We start from the raw sequence: 23,807 nt of genomic DNA, 5'->3' as shown, positions 1-23,807 counted from the left end.
GGAGGGCCTTGTACAAATACCAGTTTGCTCTTTGCTAGATTAGGAGGCCTTGCTCACACTCATTCATGCACTCATGCCTTAGTCTCCTCCCAATTGGACTATTGCAATGCAGTCTCTATAAGGCTATCCTGAAGAACATTTGAAAGGTAAGATGGTCCAGAATGCTGGACAGGTAGTAGTGGCTGCATGCTGATATGCTCCTGTAACATTGTTGGTGTCTAGGTTTTGGGAACAATACAAGGTGTTGGTGTCACTTTTAAAATCTTACATGACATGGGACCAGGTTACTTGTGGGACTGCCTATCCCTGATGGTTTTCATACATCCTATTATCTCTGGCAGAATAGGCAGGGTCTGGGTCCCCTCAGTGAAAAATATCACTTGATGGAGCCTCAGAACTGTACATTTCAGGGTGGATAAAAATCAATGATTTTTAAAAAAAATAAATAAATAAAAATAGATTTTTTTTAATTTAAATCTGATTTTTTTTATTTTTATCGAATTTATTTTAATAAAAAACTTGTGGGGTAAAAATCTATCGTAAGATAGTTTTCTATTTAAGATACATAAATAATTTAGTTTATTCAGCATGAAATGGAGCTTAGTTATGTAGCATGAGGCTGTATATTCTGCAACACTGGGACTATCGGTGAGTCAACAGTGGGTCAAAGGAGTAGCAGAGATGACAGTTGCTCTTTAAAAATTATGATTTAAATCGAGTTGATTTAAATCAAGCCTTTTTACTAGTGATTTAAATCATGATTTAAATTGTGATTTAAATCAACTCAATTTAAATCAAATCCACCCTGGTACATTTTATATTATGGTATCTGTCTTATGGAACAGCTCCTCCCAGAAATACAGATTAACCCCAAATCTGTTGGCTGTTAGGAAACCAGTGGAGATCTGGCTTTCCCAGTGAAAATCAGACATGGGGGCTAGAAAGTTAGAAACTTGGCATGAGGGCAGGGTGGATAAAAATCAATGATTTTTTCAAAAAAATCAGATTTTTTTTATTTAAATCGGATTTTTTTTATTTAAATCGGATTTTTTTTTATTTTTATCGAATTTATTTTAATAAAAAACTTGTGGGGTAAAAATCTATCGTAAGATAGTTTTCTATTTAAGATACATAAATAATTTAGTTTATTCAGCATGAAATGGAGCTTAGTTATGTAGCATGAGGCTGTATATTCTGCAACACTGGGACTATCGGTGAGTCAACAGTGGGTCAAAGGAGTAGCAGAGATGACAGTTGCTCTTTAAAAATTATGATTTAAATCGAGTTGATTTAAATCAAACCTTTTTACTAGTGATTTAAATCATGATTTAAATTGTGATTTAAATCAACTCAATTTAAATCAAATCCACCCTGCATGAGGGTATGATGGATAAATGTTATGAATTTCATTTGGGCTCATTGTTACTTTAAATGCTTTTTTGTTTTAGTGTACTGTGTTTATTCGGTGCCTGAAATTTCTTCTAATAGAAGGACATCCCTACAAGTTTGTTTATAAATCAAATAAATACATTGAGAAAGCTATTACTTTGATTTATACTGCACAGTAATTTATACTGTAAAAATTGTGAAGTAGGCATAAGAATCAAATAAGAGATTTTGCAGAAACTGATACTTAGAAGTCATTCTGCTTAGCTGCTTTATGAGAACAAAGCCCTACTGTTAATAGCTGAGGAAGTTGTATACAAGTAGTCCTCATTTAATGACCTTAATTGGAACCAGAATTTCTGTCACTAAGAGAAATCATTGTTAAGCCAAACAGCATGTGCTGCCCAATAATTTATAGGGATGAACTTGGGAGACAAAGAGATGAGACACAGTCAAGGGAACAGTCACATAAAATGAAGCTTAGCCCACAACACAGAGTTGGCTCAGCAGACTAAAAGCATTGTGATTAACACCAGCTGTCTGCAATTACTGTAAGTTCGAATCTCACCAGGCTCAAGGTTGACTCAGCCTTCCATCCTTTCTAAGGTAGGTAAAATGAGGACCCAGTTTGTGGGGGCAATAAGTTGACTTTGTATAAATATACAAAAGGATGAAGGCTATTGCTTAACGCATTGTAAGCCACCCTGAGTCTCCGGAGAAGGGCGGCATATAAATCAAATTTAAAAATTTTTTTTTTAAAAAAAACAGGAATGTGGGAAGGGCAAACGGCTCAGAAGGAACCCATGAAATAAGTGATATTTGTTCTCCTGCTTTCTTGGGTTTTATCTGTTTATTTTTATTTTTTGGTCCTGTTAGTATGTTATGGAGTTGTTTTAATTGTTACGTTGTACATCTCCCAGAATCACATGTTTGTAGTCTATCTACATAAATATGCTAAATAAATAAAACAAATTTCACAGTGCAACTTTAATTTTTAATGCCTTCAAGTCAATGTTGACCCTCTGCAATTGCCTGGAGTAGTCCCTGCTGTTTTCTTGGCAAGATTTTTTGAAGCAAAGTTGAAACGGCTTTCTTCCTAGGACAGAGAGAGATCAACTGGCTCAAGGTCACCCAGCTGGCTTTGTGCCTAAGGCAGGACTAGAACTCATATCTTCAGGCTTCTAGCCTGGTATCTTAACCAATGCATCTATTGGCTCTCTTGTTTGAATTAATTATCAATATTATTTTTAAAAAATATGAATTTATTCTCTGTTTTACAGTAAATACTGTAGCTTTCTTCAGATTCTAGGATATTCTGTTTCTCTATGAAATTGCTATGCTTCCCCTACTTATTGTAGGAACAACAGCAATATTGGTATCAACAGCATCTACTTACCCTTCAGCAAAGGGCAAAAGCGCATGCATTGGGACAGCAACAGCCACCTATTGTGAATGATGCCCCTGAACAGAGAAAAGAAAAAAGAGAAACATCTGTTTCTAGTGGCCTTTCTGAACCCAGTTTGAATTATGATCCCATGTTACCACATCCAAAAGATGAAGAGCCTCCTGCGTCATCTGTTGAACATAAGGTATGCTATTCACAGAAGTGTCACCATACGTAAGTGTTCATTGATAAAGATTTCCATCTTTTATTGATTTCAGATATTTAAATGTATTTTTGATTAATGGAAGAATGGTTAGTAAATCTTTTGGGGGTCAAAAATTGCAGCAAGAGTGGGCAACTGGCAATGCCAGTCTTTTTCTTTGGGCTCCCTTGAGCCTGCCCTGATTAATGTTGCTGAGATTTATGGTAATATTTTTCATAATTTTGAGACATTGAACAAAAAACTACAATCTAAATTCTATAATAGTCTCAACGGAGTTTTAAAACAAATATTAAGCCTCCCAAAACAAGAGAAAAGCCTATCTTCTTTGTATTAGTTTTTCTTCGATTTTTAAAAATGGTTTTAATCCTTATTTTTCTCTGGAATTCTAATCACTGATTGAAAAAAAAATATGACTGATTCCTTCTACTCTAGCTAAGCATTGATCCTCCAGAAGATCCTGAAGAAAGCTTGAGATTACAGCAGCTACAGGCAGCAGCGACACAATGGCAGCAACATCCACAACAAAGAGTGGGTTTCCAGTATCAAAGAATAATGCAAAAGCATTCACAGTTGCAACAAATTTTACAACGCTATCAACAGATTATACAGCAACCATCACATTTGTCAGTAAGTTGTTTAAAACAATATAATTTTACTTACTTCCAAATAAGTAAAATTGTTATTGGCTTTTGTTTTTGTCCCTTTGAGTTAGTGTTGATTCTTGGCTATTGCCTGAAAAGTTTCTAGCAGTTTTCTTGATAAGATTTCAGAAGTGCCATTGCCTGCTTTTTAAGGCTGAGAGAGAGTGACTGGCCCAAGGTCACCCATCTGGTTTCATGCCTAGGACAGTACTCATAGTCTCTCAGTTCAGTCACTATATCAAACTGGTTCTTGAGTGAAATTGCTGCTATATTTTAATTATGAAATACAGCTTAATACTTATTTACTGTTTTACTTATTTTTCATAGTTTTTTTTCCTGTATCTAGGTACACACAATTTGTCACCCCTTGGCTGTCTTGGATCTCGGTTTACATAATCCCATACCAATAGGGTTATTTCAGGTTGAAATGTATGGGAGTTGAATTTTAGCGCTTGTTATGTTAGAGAATGCTGACAACATATTTGCCTAACAGTGAAATGTTAGTGTTCTTGTTCTTATTCTAGAAATTATACATCAATCTTAGAAGTAACACTATTGATACTAATAACGCTTCCTAAGGAAAAGAAAACTAAAACAGTTTTTACTAGAAAATAGTAATACAATGTTGGTTAAAACAGTCGGTGAAATTGTAGAAAGTATGAAATTTTATTTAAGTTTAAAATGATATGCTGATACATTAGGATAACTGTGAGTACAGATCATGGACTTTAAAAAAAATCCAAACACACAGTATCTTCATTATTACTTTCTTTTCCTGACAGACAGCAACAGTGGATGTGCAGCTAAAGCATTATGAGACTCAGAATAAACAATTCCAGCCACTTTACAAAGAGTGGGAACGTGAATTTCAGCAATGGCAGGATCAACTTCAGACCTATCCTCACAAAGACCAGCTTCATGAGTATGAGAAACAGTGGAAAATGTGGCAGGGACAAATGAAAGCCACTTGCGCTCACCTTCAGGAGAAGGTGAAGTCTTTTAAAAACCTGAATAATACTCAGTGTCCTGGGAGCACGTTTCCATTTTCTCCATATTCTCAAACAGTGCAAAGCACCATGCCTGTTTTACCTGCAATTACTCTTCCTCCACCAATTCCTGGATTTTCTGCTGACCCAGCGATATCTGACATGACTGTTTCAAAAGAATCTGGACCTAAGAGCACTCAAACCACAGAAACAAAACCAGCTCTGTTTCCTACTTCTAATTCTTTTTCTTTTAAAGTTGGTGAATCGCTTTCCAGTTCTCAGGGGACCGAAGGGATCAGGCCAGCTCTTCTTCCTATCCCTTCGTCTGGTTCTTTCATGTCCAAAACAGAAGATTCTTCTACCACTTCCCAGAGCACAGAGACAACGAGGCCAACTTTGTTTCCTGCTCCTACCTCTTTTACATTTAAAGTTACAGAGTCAGCTCCCACTTCTCAAAACACAGAAACAGCTAGACCAGGTCTTCTTCCTACCCCTGCTACTACTACATTTGCATTCAAAGCAACTGAATCTCCTGCTACCTCCCAGACCGTGGAGACAACCAGGCCAGCTCTGCTTCCCACCCCTACCCAAACTTCCTTTCCTTTTAAAAATAGTGATTCATCTGTCATCCCACAGGCAACTGAAACAACTAGGCCAGCTTTGCTTCCAACTCCTACTTCTGCTTCTGCTTTTTCATTTAAGATTAATGATTCAAATGCAGCTACCCAAGTCACTGAAACCACCAGACCGGCCCTTCTTCCTACCCCTTCCCCTGCTTCTTTTTCTTACACTGATACATCAGCCACTTTGCCTTATCATTCAAACGTAACAGCATCTGAGAGCTCTTCAGACCAAGGTGATTCTTATGCTCCTCTGGGCAAACAGGCAGCGGCATTTGGGTCAGCCTCATCTGACTATGCTATTGTAAAAATGAAATCAGAATCGACAATAGCTTCATCATCTGTGTCCACCACTACTATCACTACCACCACTGCTTACCAGAACAGATCACTGAGGTCAGCTGAGTTTCCTGATTCCTCCAGGGCACCATTCTATGAAGGTCCCAAGAGCCCAAGGTAGGTATTCTTTCTGTTTTATTTTTACTTGACAAACTCTATATTATATATAGTTAGATACGTAATATGCTTAAAGAAATAAGAATATGCTTATCTGATAATCAGATTGACTGATCTGATTATATTAACTATTGTACATCCCTCCCAAGTCACTTCTCATGAGATGGGCTGCTAATTAAATTTTATTAATAAATAAATATTCATTGCCATATTCCCACCTTGCCAAATTATGCTTTACATATGTATACCTTAGACATCCCTAAGTAATTTAGGAAACTATTCACCCAGGTACTCTGTTTACTTCTGATAATAAAGGATGCTTCTTGAAACAGGGCTGTGAAGTCAAGAGTAATGAGGGTGAAGGTTCATTCTTCGAGCTTGTGGGTTGCTTTCTCAACATTTGGTTTCCAGGCTAGATAACATCATCTGCGGAGTTTAGGGGATGTCAGTGTCAGTGGTCATTGGGAAGTGAACTGCTGCTGGGGGGTGGGGAATTGCATGGGTTGGTGTGGGGTTAGCGCTGTCTCTGGTTGACAGCGGTTGATTTGGATTCTGAGGGGTTCGTAGACTGCTTGTAGGTCAATGTGTCTTGATGAAGTTGCTTGTGAAGTGCCAGGCTTCAATGAACTCTCAAGCATGGTGAGTGGTAGTGTGGCCAATGATTTTTATGTTGCTCCAATCGAACTGGTGCTTTGCCCCATTTTACAACCTTTTTGCCATAGTTGTTAAGTGAATCACTGCAGTTATTAAGTTAATAATATGTTAAGTGAATCTGGCTTCCCCATTGACTTTGCTTTGTCCAAAGGTGATCACATGACCCCGGGACACTGCAACTGTCATGAGTATGAGTCAGTTATCAAACATCTGAATTTTGATCACATGACCATGAGAATGCAGCAACAGTTGTAAATGTGAAAAATGGTCATAACTCATTTTTTTCAATGATGATATAACTTTGAACAGTCACTAAACAAACTGTTGTAAGTCAAGAACTACCTGTATAGAAAGTACATAAATTTACCATGGTAACTGCAGAACTGAAGCTAATGTATTACCGTATATACTCGAGTATAAACCGAGTTTTTCAGCACATTTTTTATGCTGAAAAAAGCCCCCCTTGGCTTATGCTCAAGTGAGGAAAAAATGCCTTTTTTCCTGCAACCGTTTTGGCTCCCAGGGGCTGCAGGGAGGCTTGCTAAAGGTAAAATGGGGCGTGGGGGGGTGCCCCTCCCCCGCGCCCCTTTTTGGCTCCTTCTTGCTCCATTGCAAGGAGGAAATGGGGCATGAGGGGGGTGCCTAGCAAGACTCCCTGCAGCCTCCTGGAAGCAAAATTCTCTTGTGTAATTTTTTTATAGTGTAAAACTAGTCTATTTTTCAAAATAAAAGGGAGATCAAAAATCCAATTAGTGCCATGTAAATTCTGGAATCCCCAAAGACCTTTCCCACTGTATTTATTAAACAAATTTATATAGATACCCAACTCATATACAGTACTTTTAAAGTTATTGTTGATACCATATTATTTTTGTTGATCCTCTTTTCCACTTACAGAGCTACTTCACTGTTTTTCTTTGAAATCAATATTCAAAAACATTTAACCTACTGATGCCTCAATTAATGTAATTTTATTGGTATCTATTTTTATTTTAAAATTTACCAGTAGCTGCTGCATTTCCCACCCTAGGCTTATACTCGAGTCAATAAGTTTTCCCAGTTTTTTGTGGTAAAATTAGGTGCCTCGTCTTATATTCAGGTCGGCTTATATTCGAGTATATACGGTATATCAGATGATCCAAAGCATCTTGCAGCTGGAGTACTCGCAAACCAAATACAAAGCCTACCTCAGAAACAACTCTAGCAATATTTGTTATAAGTCCCCTCTTATTTAAATTAGTGGCCAGAATTATTTGATAATCAGAAATACTCTGCAGTCATTTCAAGTATTTTCTGGTTTCATTACATTAAAGGCGTTTGTACAAGTTGTGTTTGTATTTAGATTTGATGCCTTTAAATATTTTGTCATTTTATCTGACTTGAAGTTAAATTTTGCACTGAAGGAAAGAACACAGCTAGAATAAATAATGCATAAAGTAATATTTTCACAAATGTTTATTCAAATATCAAATCCCTGGAGTGATCATTGCATCTATGTGCCACAAATTTTATCTTTAATACGTTTTTATCTTATCTCAAGTATCAGGTGTAGGGTAGTGTATTGTAAATCGTATACTACATAGATATGATTTATAACATACTACTAGATTAACATGACAAGGATGAAAAATGTTTGATGAAAAATCAATTTGGAATTCCCAATGAAAAATATTTAAAAACCGTTATCTAGAAACATAATGAAATATGCCTATATGATACTTTAATGCTCAAGTTGACGTAGAGACAGTTCTTAATATCAAATACTTAAAATGGCTGGCTCAGAACAAGAAACCATTTTCAGTTAGAAAAACACATCAAATTATGGGCCTGACACAGAACAGCCCTAACCAGAGCAAGATTGGAGTTTCTGGATTCTATGATAAAACACAGGCTAGCTTCATCAAGTACCTTATTCAGAGAAAATATGTGTATATGAGACAAGACATTACTCATATCTTCTTTGACTGCCAACTATATGCTTTAACCACAGCACAACTTGTAAAATCATTAATTGATAAGCATATGAGCCACAGTGATGCAGTGGTTAGAATGCAGTACTGCAGGCTACTTCTGCTGACTGCTTGCTGGCTGCCTGCAATTTGGCAGTTCTACTCTCACCAGGCTCAAGGTTGACTCCATCCTTCCGAGGTCAGTAAAATGAGGACCCAGATTGCTGGGGGCAATATGCTGACTCTAAACCGCTTAGAGAGGGCTGTAAAGCACTGTGAAGCAGTATATAAGTCTAAGTGCTATTGCTATTGATAGCTCATTGGGACCCATTAATAGCTTATCTTACCTTCTCCAAGATACAAACATATAGGTAGTAAAAAAGGCTACCAGGCTTATAGCTGGCTAAAGCCATCCAACTCAGAACTTCCTATCTTTTATCAGATTGGAGCCAACTGTCCAGGAGATTATCTTATCTGATTTCATAGTTTACCCTATTTTATTTAATATAGTTGTTTCGATCAATAAACAAACTGAACTGAAACCTTAGTTTGTTCTTATGATTAAGTCATAAGAAAGACAATATTCCCAGTGGGAAGAATGTCAAGGTAGAGCAAACTATTCCTGCAGTGAATAACGGGAAATGGAGAGCTGAGCAGTTAATAACAGAGTTAATTTTCCCCCACCATCCAATTCTCCCAACTATTGTCTCACTCAATACATATGCACTGTTTTATACACTTAATTTAAATTTTATATTTATTTCTCTGACCAGGATAATTGTTTTATAGAAAAGCCTTACCAAAACTGTTAATTGAAAAAAAAACATTCTGTCTAATCCCACAGATTCGATGAACCCCGGGGAAGAGGCTATGAGCCTCCAAGGCAAAGAGGTCCTAATTTTCAGGGCCAACGCTTAGAAGGTCCAAGGGCAAGACAGAATCAGCACATAGATGGATCTTCAGGAAAACAGGGGACAATCCCTCGGGGGCCAGCAGCAGCCTTTTACACTTCTTCGGTAGCATCACAGATGCAGTCTTCTCAAGCAAGTGGGCCATGGTGGGGGGGACCTAGACCTCCTCTGGGACAACAGAACAATCAAGTAGAAAATAAAGAACTACTTACTGATACTGTCAATAAATCTAAATTTATGTCTGATGTAAACGTTTCTGGCCCAGTTCAGCCAGATAAGGGTCTGCCTAATATACAGCAAAATAAATCCAGGAAGGAGGCCATAAAAACAATGTCAGAAATAAAGAAACCAAGTGCCATGGATTCCAGATTACACACAGAAGCATCCAAAACTTCTTGCACTTCCACAAGTCTGCATCAGATACCACTTTCCAATATTTCTCAAACACCAGGAGGGAAGAAAACATTACTGTCATCACCTATCATAGGAAATAAAGATATGAAATCTACAGAAAATAAACTGGTTTCTCCAGACAATAATCAGAATAAGGAATCATCTAAACTAGAAAACAGGGAGAAGGGACAAATGAAGCCAAGGGATAACCAGGGAAAAGGGCCAGCTGGCAAAGGCCAATATAGAATGGAAGATACTAGAGGCAGAGGACGGAGCCAATCAGAAGATATGAGAGGAAAGGAAATAGCAAATAGAGGGAGAGATCAATCAAGGGATGTTGTTGGTAGAGAGATAAGCAGCGGGCTAAGAACCCAATGCAGACGTCCAGGTCGGGTAAGCAAGTGGGATTCTGTGATAGACAGACAGGGAACTAACCAGGAAAGAGTACAGGACAAGCAATCAAACAGCCAGGAAAGAGGATTACCAGCTCCTCAGACGGGCAGCAGGGAAAGAATCCAAACAAATAGCCAGGAAAGAGGATTACCAGCTCCTCGGATTGGCAGCAGGGACAGAATCCAAACAGATAACCAGGAAAGAGGATTACCAGCTCCTCGGATGGGCAGCAGGGACAGAATCCAAACAAATAGCCAGGAAAGAGGATTACCAGCTCCTCGGATGGGCAGCAGGGAAATAATCCAAACAAATAGCCAGGAAAGAGGATTACCAGCTCCTCGGATGGGCAGCAGGGAAAGAATCCAAACAAATAGCCAGGAAAGAGGATTACCAGCTCCTCGGATGGGCAGCAGGGAAATAATCCAAACAAATAGCCAGGAACGAGGATTATCAGCTCCTCGGATGGCCAGCAGGGACAGAATCCAAACAAATAGCCAGGAAAGAGGATTACCAGCTCCTCGGATGGGCAGCAGGGAAAGAATCCAAACAACTAGCCAGGAAAGTGGTACAATCAGGCCTCCCAGCAGTCAGGAGAGAGGACTGGACTGGCAAATTGGAAGTAGGGAGAGAGCCCTGGGTCGACAACCTAGAGAGAGGGACACAGATAGACAAGGTATTGGTCAGGAAAGAGAACCCATTAGAAGCAATCGGGAGCAAGATCTACATAGACATGATACAGGACTTGGAGGAAATGTTGAAAATTTACCACCATTTTGCGAAGAACCACCAAGGGCTCCATGGAGTTATGAAGAGCAAAGCAGAGAAGAGGGTCATTCATTTGACTACAGAGATATTCCTCCTTTAGAATACAGACAATTAGATGATTGGGAAAGAGATAGATATTGGCACGATCAAGACCAGAGGTTTGATGATTCTCTTGATCCATATGAGATAGATGATGGGGTACTACAACATCATCCCTTACCCCCTCTTTCACCACTTCCCCCTCTTCCTCCTTTACCTCCTTTGGTGGATCAGGAATCATTTTGGGATGATTGGGAAAGACCATTGAGTAGAGACAGAGTGGAAGACATAGATCTTGGCAGTATCAGAATACCCTTGGATGTGTATGATTGTGAATTGGAAAGAGACTGGGACATGGATTATATCAGATCATCGGGGGACAGAGATACATTGAATTGTGATATGGACATACCGCCTCTACCTCCTTTGCCACCTCTGCCTCCACTTCCTCCAATAGATAGATATCATGAGGACAGATGGTTAGAAGAGAGAGACAGAGATTTCTACAACAGAGATTCTAGAGACAGAGGCGAGATTAGAATTCGTGAATATCCAGAAAGACATGATACATGGAGAGAACAGACTGATTTCCCTCCTGACACAGGAGATTGGGAAAGAGAAAGGTTTTCAGAGAGGTGGTATCCTGATGAAATGGATAGATTTACATCTTTAGACAATCGTCTGGATCTACCACCCATGCTACCACACTCATCTGAATTGTTGGAAGAAGAGCCAAATTTAGCTTCTGATCCGTCATTAGGAGGAGTAATGGTTCTTAGTCAAAGGCAACATGAAATAATCTTGAAGGCTGCCCAAGAACTAAAGATGATACGGTGAGTTGATTTTTTTTCTTGTCTTATTTTAGAATAATTATATTTTCCTCAGTCTTCTGTTTGTATAAATTATCCTTACAAAGTGCTTTAAAAATATAGTCAGGCATCAGCAATACATCTTTTAATCACTTTAAATGAAAGGGCATTTTATACAAGTTGAGCTTGCTGTTGAATCCATTGGAATAACCACTTTAAATAGTATACTATCTCTCTTAAGATAAAGGAGTTAATCTTTGTTTTAATTTGTACCCTCCATTAAATATATAAACAGAAGAAGTGTATGACAAAAGAGTTCAGATAACATAGTCTGGTAGTGATATTTTTAAAATTGTGATATGAAGAAAGAATCTTATCTTGTATTCTCAAAGTGAAGGGCATAAGGGGAAAAAAAGATCTGGAAAGTTTACAGAATCATTCATATAGGTTTTCTTTAAGAATGCAGTTCCATCAACAAACTCCATAAAAACATTTGAAAAGTAAGCTGAGATAATTCTGAGGAAGGCTACCAATTAATAGTTCTTCCAAGAGAGTTTTATCTCACACCTGTGAATTATATCTTTAGATCCAGTATCTTAAAAGGTTTATGCAGTAAATAAACAGTCTATTAGAAGTCTTCTTTTGCTTTGCTTAATTTTAAACTACTCCTGCTTAAGTGTGTAATTATATACCATGTTTTCCCGAAACTAGGACATGTCCGGATAATAAACCCAATTGAGCTTTTGAGTACATGCGCTAAAATAAGCCCCTCCTTTGAAAATAAGCCCCCCCAAATACTTAGACTCATGCGCAGCTGCCACGCAAATAACACATCTGAGATAGCGAGGCCGGAGAGGGGGGGAAGGGAGGGGGAACATCAGAGCCGCTGCCGCCCAAGATCAGCATGCCAGATTCGGTGAGTCGGACACACCGCTGCCACTCAGGAAAAGAAGAGAGAGAGGAGGCGCTGTGAGAGCGCCCATTTCTCATGTTCTTCTTCTCCCAGATGGCGGCAGTGCGTTCAGCTCCCCGAATCTGGCTTGCCAATCTCGACCAGCGAGGGGGAGTGGCAGGTGGGGAGGGGTGGGGCGGCGGAGAAGTGAGAATTCTGCCGCTCGCCCAAACCCCAGATCTCTTGTTTGCCCTGCAGGCTCTTCAAGAGGAAGGCGATCGAGGCAGAGCAGCTGGTCGGCGCTCCGGCACCAGTCCCCCTGCCGGGAGCCGAGGTTTTGAGGTCCTGCACCTCAGAAATAGTAAGACCCCCAATAATAAGGCCAAAGCCATATTTCGGGGGTCAAAAGAAAATAAGACCCAGTCTTATTTTGGGGGAAAAACAGTAAGTATGTCAATACATCTTCCTATCCTATTCTTGAATAGATGGTATAATATATTTTTAGAGCTGTTATGGAGGCAAGGGAGTCACATTTAAAGATTCCCGGCTTACTTTTTAGCAACTGCTCTTTTTAACTTATGGCCTGGTAGGGCCATAAATCTGAAGTAGGGAGGTCTTCTGGAGGCAGCATTCCACAGTGTTCATGCCACAACTAAAAATGTATATGTTTATATCCTTTTTTAAAAAAAGTTTTTTATTTTTATTTTTATTTTTCATCAACATATTTAAATATACAGTCTCTTATTCATCATTAATCATTCATCTTATCCTTTTACTTTCATTTGTTAATTGTTCGGGACTGCTCTTTTACCATTTCCTCTCCTTTATTTTACCACAACCTTTCCTCTTCCCTTCTCTTCCTTCTTCTATCTCTTTCTACTTTCCTCATTCCTCCTCTCCTTCTCTTTTCTACTTCCTCTCCCCTTTCTCCATTCCTCTCTTCTTCCTCCCTTTCTAACCCTCTCCCCTACTCTTCTTTTCCCTCCCTTTTCTTCCTCTCCTTTTCCCTTTCTTCTATCCATCTCTCTCCTTACCTCCCTACTCCCCTCCTTTCCTCTCTCTACTCCTCTCTCCTTTTCCACTCCTTTGTTGTTTCCATTTTCAATTCAATCTAAAATGGTATTCGAGCAGCCCCGATTTTCTATTTACATACATCTTCATTTCAAATTCTTTTTTGATTTATAATTACATCTCTTCTATCATTTCTGTACATCATTAATCCATGTATATCTGGATACAACATATTTGTGCCATCATCTTCAACATTTATCATCATTTTCGTAATGCGTACATTTATCTTTCCTCATTCATTTAATTTTAATGTACTATAACATATTCTTCCCAAAATTCTTACTTTTAGAGTATTTATTATCTATACTCACTTTCTATCCATTGATAAAATTTCCCCCATATATTGTAATACTCCGACTCTTCTTTCCCTTTAATTGCCAATGTCAATCTATTCATTTCTGTAAATTCCAATATTTTCTTAATTACCTCTCCCTTTGTAGGAATTTTTTCTGCTTTCCAATTTTGTGCAAATACTATTCTTGCTGCCATTTTCATGTATTATCAAATATATATATTTTCTTTACTATACTTCTCTGATAGGATACCCAACAGGAATAGTTGTGGTTTTAAATCAATGTTACTTTATCATTTTTTCTAACCATATTCTAATTTTTGCCCAATAATTTCTCGGTTCTGGACATGTCCACCACATATGATAATATGATCCCGGTATCTGATGGCATTTCCAACATTTAGCTGATTTATCTTTAAACATTTTTAACAATCTTTCTGGTGACATGTGCCATCTACAGAAGATTTTGTACAAGTTCTCTTTATATGCTGTGGCCATTGTTAATTTATAATTTCTTTCCCATAATTGCTGCCATTTATCTAACTCAATTGTATAACCAAAATTTTTTGCCCGTGCTATCATTGTTTCTTTAACTTGTTCTTTTTCCAACTTTACTTCAAGTAAATAACTATATAATTTCCTAATCATTTTCTCATCTGTTCCTGTGAATATCTCATCCAATTCTGTAATTTCCAAAAACCGTATAGCTTTGCATCTTTTTCATATTTCGATTGTATTTGCAGCTGAGTATACTACTCCATTTCAATTCCTTGTTCATCTAGTTCTTGTTTCGTTTTCAATTCCCCTGTTGCTGATAAAATATCTTTATATCTTATAATGTTTCCCATATTAATAATATTTGGATGTACTAATGCTTCCATTATTGAAACCATGTTGGTATTTTCAGATAATGTTTTTCTCTACTCTTCTCCCATACTAATAATAATAACGCATTTCTTTTATAATGCCTTTGAAAATAACTATGCATGTTTATGTTTATATCCTTAAAAAGGCTATCTAAGACAAACAATATACTTCTGTGATTTTAGGGAACAAAAAGAACATATGAAGAAGATGAAGGAATTTGTTCCTGACGTTCAAATGTCTGAACCCCCACCACAAGAAATGTCTAGGTTACAAAGTACACCTGCTAGGAAAGATAAATTTCAGGTAAATTAAAATATTGCTTATAAATGGCTTTCAGATAGATGGTATGTTTTAAAAAGCACTTATAGTCTGGTTTTCCTATAAAAAAATCCTCAGGATAATTTGTAAAATGTCCTAAAAAATAGAAAAATACATAATAAAATATAGAAAAATACAAGTGCATACATCCACTCCTCATTTAGCAACCAAGTTCCATTCTGACAACCAGATCATTAAGCAGAATGGTTGCTAACAGAATATGTAAGAGAGACATGCCACAAGGACCACTGGATGTTACTATTTTATTCAGATTAAGTTCTCTCATACAACTATCCAAGCAATATTCCATCTGTTGTCAGCATTTGTTCTCAAGAGTGCAAAATTTGGTCATACATGTGTGCATTGGTTGGAAAATAGTGTTTTATTACTGTCATATATGCAAATGGTCGCTAACCAAGGTAGTTGCTAAATGAAGAGGGCGTTTAAAAACAAATCAACACAAAGCATGAAACATGAATGACCTTACATATTTGACTGAAACAATTTCTTATTGTTTCTTAGCAGTTGCTTAGCAGTTTTTAGCAGGTGGATATACTAAAGGAAAATTTCAAATCTTGATTCATAAACAAGGGTGTGTTTCATTTTCTGGTAGAATTTTGTCTTAAATTTTATTTCCAGATTTTTTTAAAAAAATTATATTCAATATAGCATTTGTATAAAAGCAAATGCTCGAATGTTGTCGTAATGCTATTATAAATTATTCTACTGGAACATCTGTCCACTGAGAATAAGTTTTGAAGATATGGCAATCAGAGAGTCAGTGGACCTCACCATGTTTTCATGTTTTTCTGTATCCAAAGTCAGAATTCTTTATTATTACAATAATAATAATCTTTAATTACAAAGCAGGAAATGCCATGTAACATTTTGTTCCTTTTTCATTTCCCTAAAAAGTATAAAATGTATTTCCTTTTCATTTGAAAAAGAAACACAAAGTAGGATAAATGATAGTCAACAAAATATATAATGAAAATGACATAGGTATATTGTAAAGTACCAGAAACAGAAATTAGTATGTGTTTTATTCTTACAAAGTTCAGAATGATGCTATCTGCTTTCTAAAAGATAGTAACAGAGTATTTGGCGTGGTATTTCTTGAAAAAGTCTTTAGTAGATGGCAGAACCAAGTTGATTTTGTCTGGACTTGGAAAGAAAGTAGGGTCAAGCATAGATGAGAGATTATTGGAGAATACCATAATTTAGGTTAGAGCAATAAAGCAAAACATACGGCGGCACATGTTGTATGTGGTTTTTTTAAGTGCTTGATACTCCAGAGAATTGTGAATTTATTTTTATATATCTTTATATGGGAAAGAAGAAATCATGATTCAGAGTTCATAGCATTGGTTTGTATAAGCAAGGTTACAATTAATCTTGACCCTAATATCCTTTGTAGTTATAGAGCTGATAGGCAGAAACAAACAATTGGTTTTGTTTTTTACCACATAGATGGTTTATCTGAACCTAATTGCAATAAAACCCTTGACCATAATGCTGAGACATAGGAAGATTACTATGTGACTCCTGTTGCTAATAAAGAGGTTTTATGTATATATACATATGTATATAGCCACCCAAATTACAAATTACAACTCTCTATGGCTGTCATAGTATTAAAAACACAAAACATCTATTAAATATAAAAATCACATACAAAACATAAGGCTAACTCAAAATCATATTAACATTTATTTATTTATTTATTCTGCCTTATCAGTTTTAAAAATAACTCAAGGTGAACACACCTAACACTTCTTCCTCTTCCTCCTTATCCCACAACAAGTAAGTTGGACTGAGAGAGCGTAATTGACCCAAGATCATTCAGCTGATTTAGATGACTAAGGTAGGACTAGAACTCATAGTTTCCTGGTTTTTAGTTTAGTGCCTTAACCATTAGACCAAATTGGCTCCCAAACAAGCATTTGTATGCTTGTTTTGTACCATTTTTAACACTGAACTTCTACAAAAAGTACACATTTTAGAAAAGGATCAAGGCATATAATTGTATAACATTGATTCCCTATATATGTCACATCATGCTTAGCAATAGCTTCATGTAGCCTTCTCCAAAATTATAGTTATCGTGACTGGGAATGAAGGAAAATACACTGCTCAAAAAAAATAAAGGGAACACAAGCAGAAGACATCCGAGATCTGAATTAATGAAATAGCCTTATTAAATACTTTGTTTGTTACATACAGTAGTTTTGTGTTCCCTTTAGTTATTTGAGCAGTGTATAAACAACTGTATGTAAAGAACAAAGTATTTAATAAGGCTATTTCATTCATTCAGATCTCGGATGTCTTTTGCTTGTGTTCCCTTTATTTTTTTGAGCAGTATAGTTTATCATGCTAGCAGCCATCATTTAGCCTAGTGAGATTGCATAAATAGGAACAATTACAATGAATACTGAAGTCGTGCATTGCCATCTCTCTTCTTCCAGCATCTCTCTTCTTCCAGGCTTAGAAATTTGACCAAATTGATTTGGTTGTTTATTGAATATCTGGATTTGAGCCTATGATTAAGTAAAAACATTAACTTTAAAAAAACAGTTTCAGATCAAGTTTTTAAAATAACCAATATCAGTCAGCCAATCAATCAATCAAAATCAATTTCCTCTTAGTTTTGGTCAATGAATCCCAACAGTCCATGATTAGATTAAAGGTGAAAGCTTCCAACCTGGTTCTATTGGAGAGAAAAAGAGAAGCATGGAATCCCATGGTTCACTGTGGTTTCTTATGGTATGCAAACAAAAAAAAAATCATGGCTGATAAAGTTGATATAATAATTATTTTACAAATTTATTTTCATTTTTCCCATTATCTAGGCCTCTTCTGAAATGCAAGGTAAAAGGACAGCAGAGAAACAAGCTATTAAGCCTACTCCAGCTGTAATTATAAAGCCCCCTGTCTTGTTTCGGAAACCTCCTCCAACCACTCAGCCACCTCCTGTAAAATCATCTCCAGTGATAAGACCTTCTGTTTCAGCTGGAAAGGTTCCTGTCCCAAAAGGAAAGCCACCTGCTGTACCATTACAGTCAAATATTCCAGTTTCCATTTCAACTGTAGCAGCAACTCAGGTTTCAGTTCCCGTGGAAAACATATCAACTTATTCGACCCAAGAACGTTGGGATGAGGACACTTTCCAGGGACTTTGGGACACTAATGACGATAAAGGGTTGAAATCAGAATATGACTTACCTAAATCGGATTCTTCATTGCCTTCATCAACAATCTCAGCACCCCTTTTGCCTACTACAGCACCCCCTTTGCCTACTATGGCACCCCCTTTGCCTACTACGGCACCCCTTTTGCCTACTACGGCACCCCTTTTGCCTACTACGGCATCCCTTTTGTATACTACAGCACCCCCTTTGCCTACTACGGCATCCCTTTTGTATACTACGGCACCCCTTTTGCCTACTACGGCACCCCATGCCAAGCCACCAATTATTCAGCAGACTGTTGACTATGGACATGGACATGGACACGGACACAGCCATGGTCAAGGTGAATGCTGCTAATGTTCTGATTGCTGCTTAATAAAACATTAGGGAGTTTTCTAAAGAAGCCTGTCCTGATTCTCTTAGTGTTGGACAGTATTCCCAGTCTTACCTTTGGATTGGGGGGGGGAGGGGGGGAGTTGTAGAAGAGGTTATGGAATAACAACTACAAATACTCTGGAAGAAGCAGATTTAGACTTCTGGCAGTCAGGGCTCAGGCCTGACTAGGGGACTAAAATCACATGGGTCTTCCTCATAAATGACCTGTACTGGGATTTGAAAGAAGAGAATATGTCTGTGCTTGTTCTCCTAAATCTCTTAGTGGCCTTTGATATTATTGACCAGTGAATCTTTCCTGATTGCCTGTGAGAGCTGGAGATCAGAGTCACTATATAGTGGTGAATGTGCTCCTATGTGAGCAAGCAGTTGCATTAGTTCCATTATGCCACAATATTCAACCCTGTTTAATAACCCTCTACTCTGTTTAATATTTACATGAAGCCACTGGGAAAATCCACCAGTTTGAAGTGAGCTATCAGTATGTTGATCATACACAGTTCATCAAAGCCAAATTAGGAATGGGATGAAAGTTTAGTATCTTAAAACTGTCAGGGTCTTTAATTACTATCAATTTGTGTTTAACAGATTTAACTATCAGTAAAAGCGGACAACAAGTTCCTTACGGGGAGCGAATAACTCTGCATCCAGAACCTCATGAAAGGCAACCCTTTTCAAAAGGTGGGTTTATTTTTGTTGTCACAGAAATATTTCTTTGAGAAAAAAGAAATTTGTTTGTTATTTAATAGCTTTCTTTTTAAGATGAATTGCATTTTTCTATTTGTGATACAATAACTTAAATGCTTTGGAATATTTTAAATATAGTGTGCAGAATAAGTTTATATATAAAATTATCACATGAAAGGAAATAAGGTAATCCTCAACTTACAACAATTTGAAGTTACAATGGCACTGAAAAAAGTAACTTATGCCCGTTTTTCACACTTACTGTCATTGCAGCATCCCCATGGTCACATGATCAAAATTCAGATGCTTGGCAACTGATTCACATTTATGACGGTTGCAGTGTCCTGGGTCATGAGCACTTTTTGCAACCTTTTGACAAGCAAAGTCAATGGGGAAAAGCCACATTTACTTAACGACCATGTTACTAAATTAACTGCAGTGATTCATTTAACAACCGTGGCAGGAAAGGTCATAAAATGGGGCAAAATTCACTTATCAAATGTCTCACTTAGCAACATAAATGTTGGGTTGTGGTTGTATTTTGAGAACTACCTGTAGCGGGTTCACCTTTTCCTGATGTGATCCTTTTACTTGCGATCTGGTTCAGCTCAAAAATTTATTTATTATGAGGCCTAACAATTATTTTGACTTCTTTTTTCCAGAACATTTAGGCCAGCGTGATCGATACACCAAGGAGAGAGAGAGTTATTTTGAACGACAAAATAATTCCAATCCAGACCACAGGGATTTCAGGAGGGAACGAGAATCGTACAGAGAACGGATTTCTGGAGATCATGATCGGGAACGATTTGACAAAGAACGATACTCACGAGAAGACAGGTATGAAAAACAGAAATACCTAAATAAGAAAATGTGCCTTCATAATGGTTATTGATGTGCCCTTTATATGGTCAGTCTGTATAAATTAAATTAAATCATGTTATAATTAAGAATAAAATCCTGTTCTGCAATGGATGGATGGATGGATGCTGTTTTGTGAGCCACTCTGTGTTGGCACATTTAATGAGCAATCTTTTAAGTAAATAAATAAATTCACATGAGTGCTTTCTCCATTTGACAGGCCATCTCCTTCAAGAAATCAGTCTTACCGTGACAAAGATCATTCAGTCTCAAGAAGAGGAGGATTTGAAAGACAGTCATATGAGCGGAAGCCTGATCGTCCTCCTTATGATCATGGGCATTCCATGTTTGGAGGTATAATTCTAAAATCATTGAGAATTGGAATAGAAAATTAGTGAGTTAGAATGAGGCCAGAAATGTAAATTTGATTGATGTTGCTTAACAAATACAATTGAAAAGGCCAATTGGAAGGGAGGGATATCCATTACTCACAAATGTCTGTTAAATTGCATATTACATCATTTGCAAAAATTGACGTACAATTATTGAACATATTTATTATTGGGAAGACAGTATCTAGACAGAAGTATGATTCCTTGTTTAATGAAGTCAGTAAATGACACTGCTAGAGAGAAGTTCCCTGAAGATGGGTTCCAGCATGAGTCCGAAAGCTCGGAAGACTAACCCTCTGGTCCTGGTGACTGACCCAGATTGGATCCTGCTATATTATCCTGGGACACATATATTTGCCTTTATTTGTGAAATGAAGTCTGTTAAATTGAGATTTCAACGTCTATTTAATTTTCTAATTAAAAAGTAATTGTAAGGATATTGATATAAATTATATGCACCACTATGATATAATTGAAGAGTATCTGAAACTCCAACTCCAACTCCACCATCTGCAATGGTGCAGAATGCAGTGAAATGGGCAACTATGTCTGCCCTTGGATCCATACACATCACACCTCTGCTCCGCAAGCTGCCTGTTTGCTTTTAGATCCAATTCAAGGTGCTGGTTTTGACCTTTTAAGTTTTCGTGGACTGGGTTATCTGAGGGATTTCCTCTCTCCTTACATCAGCTTGACCCATTAGGTCTGCTATGGGTTCCATTTTCAAGGGACCTACATTTGACAAGTCCCAGGAAACAGGCCTTCTTTATTGTGGCACCTGTCCTATGGAACATTCTCTTTTCCTCCTTCCCCCGAAGGTAAGTTAGCTCTAGCTCTGTTAAGGTTCAGGAAGTCCCTCAAGACCTGGTTACGTAACCAGGCTTTGAGATCCCAGAGACATTTTATAGGTGATACCTTTCTTTCCATTTGTTGTTTGTATATATTAATTTTTACTGATTTTTTTAAAAAAAAATAGTAATAGGTGTTTATATTTTTATTATGAGTGCTTTATAATGATTTTTTAATATTGTGACTATGATGGTTGTACATTGCCCAAACTCACTTCTGGTGGGTTGGGCAGTTATATTGGATGGATGGATGGACGGACTGACGGACGGACGGACGGACATACATTTAGATATTATAGTAAGGCAGTACCATAGAATTCTGACTTAACTTGTGAATAAGCAAAAGGTTCATGCACATTGCTCAGTTTTACTACTGTTGAGACTGCAAACAAACTTGCATAGCTCTGTCTATGGCTTGTTTAGAATTAGGCACAAACAGGAACACCAATAGGCAGTGATAGGACCTTTATAAATAGACTAGCAGGTCAGGCAGGCTTATTCTATATATTGACTACTCAGTAATCGTTGAAAACTTCAGTGGCTTTTTATGGAAGACACTGGTCATCAATACAATGCCTGTGTTCCTTATGGCACAGATGATCCCCTCCCCTATTAATCGTTACAGAATTTGCAGAGTTAATGAATTATTTTTTATAACATTAAAAATGACAACTATCATGAGAAGGCAAAAAAACACAGAATTTCACAATCTTGCATTAACTGATCCATTATATATATACATTTATTTTCATTTTTATACCTGAAATCTAGACAATCTATAGCAGTGATGGTGAACCTTTTCGGCACTGGGTGCTGAAAAGGTCACGCAGAAACATTGCATGTACATACGCGCGCTTGTCAGGGCCGCACTCTAGAAAAGCCAAACTTCTGGATTCTAGCACACATGCGTGCTGACGCATCAGCTGGCTGCGCATGCGAAGAACTCACACTCTGGAAAAGCCAAACTTATAGGTTCTGGCATGCATGCACACCCGACAACTGGCCGGTGTGCATGTGCACACCGGTTTTCGGCACTGCCGTGTGCGCATAGGACAGCTGATCGTCATGCGCACCAGAAACCCAGAAAACAAACAGGCAAGGCCGCACATGCTGGGCGACATGGCTTTGCGTGCCACTTTGGGCACACGTGCCATAGGTTCACCATCACGGATCTATAGTATTTTGGCGACCATAACTTGAGAATTACTGACATAGACCGTTCATGATAAATTAATGATTTAGCCTGTGCAGGCAGAAATGGATATTGTGTTAAAGAAGCAGTGGTGAAATGCCCCATAGCAAAATTTCTCCATTTCCCAATGAAAGCCATTCATATGCTCATATATCAGTCTTCTAATCATAGGTAGCTACTGTACCATACAATGAGCATGAACATAAGGTGCTAAAATGACATTTTAAAGAGATACAATATGGATATGAAAGTCAAGATTTTCTTTCTTTCTTGTTTTATTGTGCTGTCTTCTGGTTGCTTATACAGTATCAGATTGCTTAGTGACCGTTCAAAAAGTGACTTATGACTGTTTTTCATACTTATGACCATTGCAGTATCCCCATGGTCATGTGATCAAAATTCAGATACTTGGCAACTGGCTCATATTTACAACAGTTGCAGTGTCCCACAGTCATGTAATCAATCACCTTTTGCAATCTTCTGACATGCAAAGTCTATGGGGAAGCCAAATTCACTTAACTTTGTCACTAACTTAATGACTGCAGTGATTCACTTAACAAAATGGGACTAAATTCAGTTAATAAATGTCTCACTTAATAACAAATTTTGGGCTCAATTGAGGTCATAAGTCAAAGACCACCTGTATTTATGTCTGACTTCTTTCCCTCTTCTCTCATGTAAATTTCATTGAAAGGTGATCGAAGAAATTATGCTGAGGATAGAATTTCTATTTCTGCTCCAACAATACCACGACAACCACCACCCGCCCCACGGGTAGAGAGAAAACCAGAATCAAAAAATGTAGATGACATATTGAAGCAGCCTGGACGAGAAAGTAGACCAGAACGGGTAAGTACTATGTCTCCGAGTTTCTAATATGGGTAACAATTATCTATAAGGAATTTCATATTTCCGTTAATATTTTTGAAGCAGTGCTTTCTAAAGCACTCATGGCTTCCTTCAAAAGTCTTTGCTGCATGCCTAAATCTATGATTGTACAATCAAAGGTGGGTTTCAGCAGGTTCTGACCAGTTCTGGAGAACTGGTAGCGGAAATTTTGAGTAGTTCGGAGAACCGGTAGTAAAAATTCTGACTGGCCCCGCCCCCATCTGTTCTCTGCTTCCCAAGTCCCAGCTGATCGGGAGGAAATGGGGATTTTGCAGTAACCTTCCCCTGGATTGGGGAGGGAATGGAGAT

The 23,807-nt window shown here is 37.7% G+C and overlaps 1 protein-coding gene across 4 annotated transcripts in view; it reads left to right on the top strand.

The window, feature by feature from the left end:
• The window catches only part of YLPM1 (YLP motif containing 1), a 54,846-nt gene that overhangs the window by 4,805 nt on the left and 26,234 nt on the right, over window positions 1–23,807 (top strand). For 2 of the 4 annotated variants that reach the window (XR_015729015.1, XM_087874297.1), the window contains exons 2-12: window positions 2,745–2,975; window positions 3,426–3,620; window positions 4,417–5,696; window positions 9,144–11,633; window positions 12,760–12,945; window positions 14,914–15,034; window positions 17,899–18,580; window positions 19,219–19,311; window positions 19,980–20,157; window positions 20,399–20,532; window positions 23,305–23,459. Coding sequence is in view for 2 of the 4 variants with exons in the window: in XM_087874297.1 (XP_087730423.1) it covers window positions 2,745–2,975; window positions 3,426–3,620; window positions 4,417–5,696; window positions 9,144–11,633; window positions 12,760–12,945; window positions 14,914–15,034; window positions 17,899–18,580; window positions 19,219–19,311; window positions 19,980–20,157; window positions 20,399–20,532; window positions 23,305–23,459 (5,745 nt within the window). In the remaining 2 variants the exon portion in view is untranslated. The remainder of the gene's footprint in view (window positions 1–2,744; window positions 2,976–3,425; window positions 3,621–4,416; window positions 5,697–9,143; window positions 11,634–12,759; window positions 12,946–14,913; window positions 15,035–17,898; window positions 18,581–19,218; window positions 19,312–19,979; window positions 20,158–20,398; window positions 20,533–23,304; window positions 23,460–23,807) is intronic. The other 2 variants (XR_015729019.1, XM_087874302.1) reach the window with 1 other exon arrangement.

This window comes from Pantherophis guttatus, chromosome 1 (genome assembly GCF_059756535.1).
Source record: "Pantherophis guttatus breed Tessera chromosome 1, ASM5975653v1, whole genome shotgun sequence".
Classification (NCBI taxonomy): Eukaryota; Metazoa; Chordata; class Lepidosauria; order Squamata; family Colubridae; genus Pantherophis; species Pantherophis guttatus.
This window is presented reverse-complemented; position numbering and strand designations above follow the sequence as displayed.